At 39.4% G+C, this 5,961-nt stretch overlaps 1 protein-coding gene across 1 annotated transcript; it reads right to left on the reverse strand.

Moving 5' to 3' along the window:
- Positions 1-254: 254 nt before the first annotated feature.
- LOC114289399 (uncharacterized) lies at positions 255-800 on the reverse strand. Its single transcript, XM_028233128.1, has one exon. The coding sequence runs from the start codon at positions 798-800 to the stop codon at positions 255-257; it is 546 nt and encodes a 181-aa protein (XP_028088929.1).
- Positions 801-5,961: the final 5,161 nt, after the last annotated feature.

The raw sequence follows: 5,961 nt of genomic DNA on the forward strand, positions 1-5,961 counted from the left end.
TAGAAACATAAATAATGCAATGCACATGTAATTAACTCAGGATTTCATCTTAATTTCTTATTAGGCACAATTAATCATGGATTAACGTTAATCAGAGTTCGGAGTTGTTACAGTCTTCCTCCCTTAAAGAGTTTGGTCCTCCAAACTCGAGTTACCTTCATTTTGGAAGAATACTGGATCCAAAAGAAATAATCAGGGTATCTCCTCATTATATCTTCCTCTGTCTCCCAAGTTGCATAGGTTCTTCCGTGATTCTACCAATCAACCTTTACTAGCGAAATTTCCTTGTTTCTCAATCTTTTGATTCGGTGATTCATAATTTGTATTGGCCTCTCCTCATACGTATAATCATCCTTCAGAAGCACATGAGTCGGTTCAATCACTTGTAGTGGATCTCTCAAATAGTCTCGAAGCATTGAGACATGAAAAACATTGTGAATATTTTCCATGACTGGAGGTAAGGCCACTCGGTATGTTACTGAGTTGATTTTCTCTAAAACTTCATACAGGCCAATGTATCTTGGTGCTAACTTTCCTTTTACCCCAAATCGCGTCTGGCTTTTCATCAGAGTCACTTTGATAAATACATGGTCACTGATCTCGTATTCTCTGCCTCTTCTCCAGACATCCGCATAACTCTTTTGGCGGCTTTGTGTAGTTTTCAAACGTTGTTGGATCAGTTTTACTTTCTCAGTTATTTCTTGCACAAGTTCCAATCCTAACAATGGTCTATCACCTACTTTGGCCCAACAAATCGGGCATCGACACTTTCTCCCATACAGAGCCTCATATGGAGCCATTCCAATGCTTGAATGATAATTGTTGTTGTACACGAATTCGGCCAATGGTAAGTAAGTCTCCTAATTTCCTTGGAAGTGCAACACACACAACCGTAACATGTCCTCCAAAGTTTGATTGGTTTGTTCAGTTTGGCCGTCTGTTTGTGGGTGATAGGCACTACTCAGTCGCAGTTCAGTTTCCAGAGCTTACTGTAAACTTTGCCAGAATCTTGATGTAAACTTAGAATCTCTATCAGACACTATAGACATTGGTACACCTTGTAGTCGCACAATTTCATTCACATATATGTTAGCTAACTTATCCGCATTATAAATAGACTTAGTAGGTAGAAAATGGGCAGACTTAGTTAAACGGTCGACAATCACCCAAATAGAATCCATACCTCGAGAAGAGCGGGGCAACCCCACAATGAAGTCCATAGTAATATGTTCCCACTTCCATTCTGGTATTGGAAGCGGCTGTAGCAAACGAGTGGGTCGTTGATGTTCGGCTTTAACTTGTTGGCATTGTCGACATCTTGCCACAAAATCTGCAATACACTTTTTCATCCCAGGCCACCAGAAACTTTGTTTCAAGTCATGATACATCTTTGTATTCCCCGAATGCATGGCAAATTTAGAGTTGTGAGCTTCAGTCATGATGCATTTCCTTAAATCAGAACAATCTGAAACATAAAGGCGATTCTGAAATTTTAGTACATTGTTCTCAAGTACAAACCCAGGCCTTGGTTTTGAGTCAATTTCACCTACAACCTTTTTCAGGAACTCATCTTCAAGTTATTTTTCTTTAATTTCTTCAATGATCGCAGGTTGAGTGGAAATGATAGCTAAGATCCCACCTTATTCTCGTAATACAACTTCAATTTCATCCCTTTTCAAGACACATAGCAATTCTTTCTAACTGGTGAGTAAACATGACAAATTTGCAATGGATTTTCGGCTCAATGCATCTGCAACGGTATTTGCCTTCCCTGGATGATACAAAATTTGTAAATCATAGTCTTTGATCAATTCTAGCCATCTTCTCTGTCTCATGTTTAATTCTTTTTGAGTGAAGAAATATTTCAATCTTTTATGGTCAGTATACACCTTACAAGTTACTTCGTACAGATAATGACGCCAAATTTTCAAAGCAAACACCACTGCTGCTAGTTCAAGATCATGAGTCGGGTAATTCTTTTCATGAGGATGAAGTTTCCGAGAAGCGTGAGCAATTATCTTTCCATTTTGCATTAAGACACACCCCAAACCTTTGTAGGATGCATCACTGTAAATCTGAAACCCATCAGTACCATTAGACAAAGTCAAAATCAGTGCAGTCACTAATCAGGTCTTTAACTCTTGAAAGGCTGACTCTTGTTGATTGGTCCAGTCAAATGGTACATTTTTCTGTGTCAACTGTGTCAATGGCATGACAAGTTTGGAGAAGTCTTTCGCAAATCTGCGATAATAGCCTGAAAGCCCTAGAAAACTTCGAACTTTTGACACATTGGTTAGTCTTGGCCAGTCCACAATAGTTTCAATTTTCTGTGGGTCAACCGAAATACCCTCCATATTGATTACATGCCCCAGAAATGCTACACTGTCAAGCCAAAATTCACATTTGGAAAATTTTGCATATAGCTTATTTTCTCTCAGAATCTGTAATACAGTTCTCAAGTGATTCTCGGGATCTTCCCTGCTTTTGGAGTAAATCAAAATATCATCAATAAGCACAACAACAAATTCATCCAGATATGATTTAAACACCCTGTTCATAGGGTCCATGAAGGTAGCAGGTGCATTAGTCACCCCAAACGGCATTACCAAAAATTTATAGTGTCCGTATCTAGTTCTGAATGCAGTTTTCTCTACATCTTCTGCCTTAACTTTTAACTGGTGATACTTGGATCTAAGGTTTATCTTGGAGAACACTTATGCTCCATGAAGTTGGTCAAATAGATCATCTATTCGAGGTAATGGATATTTGTTCTTCATAGTTACCTTGTTCAACTCATGGTAGTCAATACACAGCCTCAAAGACCCGTCTCTTTTTTTGACAAACAATACTAGAGCACCCTAAGGTGACGCGCTCGGATGAATAAATTTCTTGTCTAAGAGTTCTTGGAGTTGAACTTTCAACTCCTTCAGTTTAGAAGTTGACATTCTATATAGGGTTTTGGAAATTAGATGTGTTCTGGGCACAACATCAATAGTGAACTCAATTTCCCTATCTATCAAATCTCCGAGCAAATCATTAGGAAACACATTAGAAAATTCATTGACTATAGGAATATTCTCAACACTAGTACTATCTGTGGGCTTGACCAATATGCAACACAAATAACCCTGGTAACCCTTTCTCAACATCTTACTAGCCTTCATAGAAGAAATCAAATATAGAGGACGAACTACACCATTCCCACTAAACACAAACTCATGCAACCCAGGTGGTCGAAACACAACAGATTTATTCACACAATCAATCGTAGCATCATATTTGGTCAACCAATCCATACTTAAAATACAATCAAAATGAGTAATGTCCAATGGCAGTAAATCAACATATAATAACACATCCCCAATCACGATATCACACGCAGGATACACATATGCACACATCATAGAACCCCCAACAGGTGTAGTTACAACTAACAAATATGTCATGGGTTCTAGTGGTCTAGTCAATTTTCGAGGAAAAGCATGCGACACGAATGAATGTGTAGAACGAGAGTCTATCAACACCTATGCGTTTTGAGTACAAATAGGGAGTATACCTGACACCACAGATTCGGTATTCTGCACATCACTAGGCACAAGTGCAAATATTCAACCTTGCCTTAAGGTTTTCTTTCCGGTGTTAACTTTTGTATTCATTCTTGATGCAGAAGCGGATCCGGCTGAACTTGCTGCTGGACGGTTAGTGTTTTCAAGCCTGATAGGACAATCTTTCATCATATGACCGATTTTACCACACCTTAAACAGGCACCCGTTGTTCGATTACAATCCCCCATATGTTTCCTACCACATTCTAGGCAAGTCGGTGCAGATCCACTACTTTGGCTTGAGCTATTGTAAGATCTTGTATTCTGCCTCTTTGAGAATGACCGGCCTCTTTTAAAATTAGATCCCAATCTCTTACCCCTCCATTCAGTTGTCAGAGCGTTAGTTTGTTTCTTTGCGGCCAAGTTGGCTTCAGCCACGAGGGCTCTATCAAGGACCTCCACGTATGTTGGCAACTTTAATACGCCTACACGATCAGATATATCTAAGTCCAATCCTCCCTCAAATTTGCGAGCTTTCTTATAGTCCGTGTCCACCATGTGAGGAGCGAATCTGGCTAACTCAGTGAACTTAGCCTCGTACTCAGCTACAGACATTCTGCCTTCCTTGAGTTCTTGGAATTCAGATACTTTTTGGTCCCGAAAACACTGAGGGAAGTACTTGTCATAAAAGATTTCGTTGAATCGAGCGCATGTCATATTTCCATTGGTATTCTGAATCAGTAACCACCATCTCCGAGCTTCGTCTTTTAAGGTATAGATGGCCAAAAGAACCTTTTGGGTCTCAGAGCAAGGAAAGACGTTAAATAATTTTTCCATCTCAAGCAGCCATGATTCTACCTTTAATGGCTCAGTACCACCTAAGAAAGTTGGTGGTTTCATTTTCGTGAACTTCTGGGTCAAGTTGATAATATCACTGTTATCTGGTTCAGCTTGTACTGGTAGAGGCGGAGGAGGTAAGGGTTGTTGTCTCTGTTGTTGAGTTATTGCCTCAGTTAAAGCTGCAAGCATTTGTTCCATGTGGCTCATTTGAGCCTCTGATGATTCAGCTGTTCCATCACTTCTTATATTTCCCATTTGCTATAGGTAAATAGAGCATTATAAATATAGACAAATAGTCCTTTTCATAACATGTAGATCAGTTGTTTCAATGTCATGTGGTCATGGTTAGAATCAGTTTTCACTTCGTATGAAGACACACTCACACACGCAGATGGAATGCTCCTACTTCATACTAGGACATCCGATAGCTCATATGGACTCGTATGTGCAGTTTAATCATGTGCTATGATACCACTGTATGACGGCCCAAACCCGTCCCTATGGGTTTAGCATCGCAACCGGCCAGTAATCCTTGGATTACCAAAGGCCTCTTAACAGAATAACTTATATTTAGGGGCTGCGAAAGCAAATACAGAAACATACATAGTCTAATGAGCTGTGGAGACATATATGGGACAAAAATTTAAAACTTCATACACATATACGTGACGTGATAATGTGTTCTTACGTCATATTCATTACTCATGTAGCCAAAAGGGACGCAGCCTAATATACACATAACAGAAAAACTTGTTCATAATTCAAAGAAGACATGGCCTTAAACATATGCCATTTAGACTTGACTTGGTCTCAAAAGGGAACCTCCTTGGAGGCACATTGGCTGGCTGATAAAACAGAATCTGAGGCCATCAACTCCAGGCCTGGTCACGTGCCTGCTCACATACATACATAATAATAAATAGTGAGCTGGTGCCCAGTGAATAATAACAGGGAAAAGATTTTACTGAATGATGTCCATGAGGAAATGGAGTCTTATACATGATCAGACATCAAAGCAGAAACAGATTCATATACGTAGTTGCATTCGTATTCAAAGTTCGTATGTTTCATATCATAGTACGTGGCATACCCATTAGTGTTAACAAATCTGATGACCCATAAAGGGACGGCCGTAAAGGTATTCCGATGACTCATGTGCATAGAGACATTTCTGATGACCTACGAAGGGACGACCATAAAAGCATTCTGATGACCCATAAAGGGACGGCTATAAAGGCATTTTGATGACCCATAAAGGGACGACCATAAAGGCATTCTGATGACCCATAAAGGGACGTATATCATATGATTCTAAGGATGCCACGATTATATTTCTGAAACTTGGACAGTCATTCATTCATTCATATAGAACATAGCATTTCAGAAAACTGATCATTTCATATCATCAGAAAATAACTAAAGTTAAACATAACTTTACAGAGTTATTACTCAGTGATAACAGATGGCTCCAATTAGACAGAAAGGGTAGGCAATTCATATATCTTGTGGCGCGTGACCTCCACGGATACAGAGCGAATACATACTGAGTTACACACCCGGAATCATTAACTTAGTT

Source organism: Camellia sinensis, chromosome 10 (genome assembly GCF_055761805.1).
Source record: "Camellia sinensis isolate YWXY chromosome 10, ASM5576180v1, whole genome shotgun sequence".
Classification (NCBI taxonomy): domain Eukaryota; kingdom Viridiplantae; phylum Streptophyta; class Magnoliopsida; order Ericales; family Theaceae; genus Camellia; species Camellia sinensis.

Coding starts and splice junctions, on each gene's coding strand:
- LOC114289399 (XM_028233128.1), bottom strand. CDS start 800: ATGGCTCCATATGAGGCTCTGTATGGGAGAAAGTGTCGATGCCCGATT.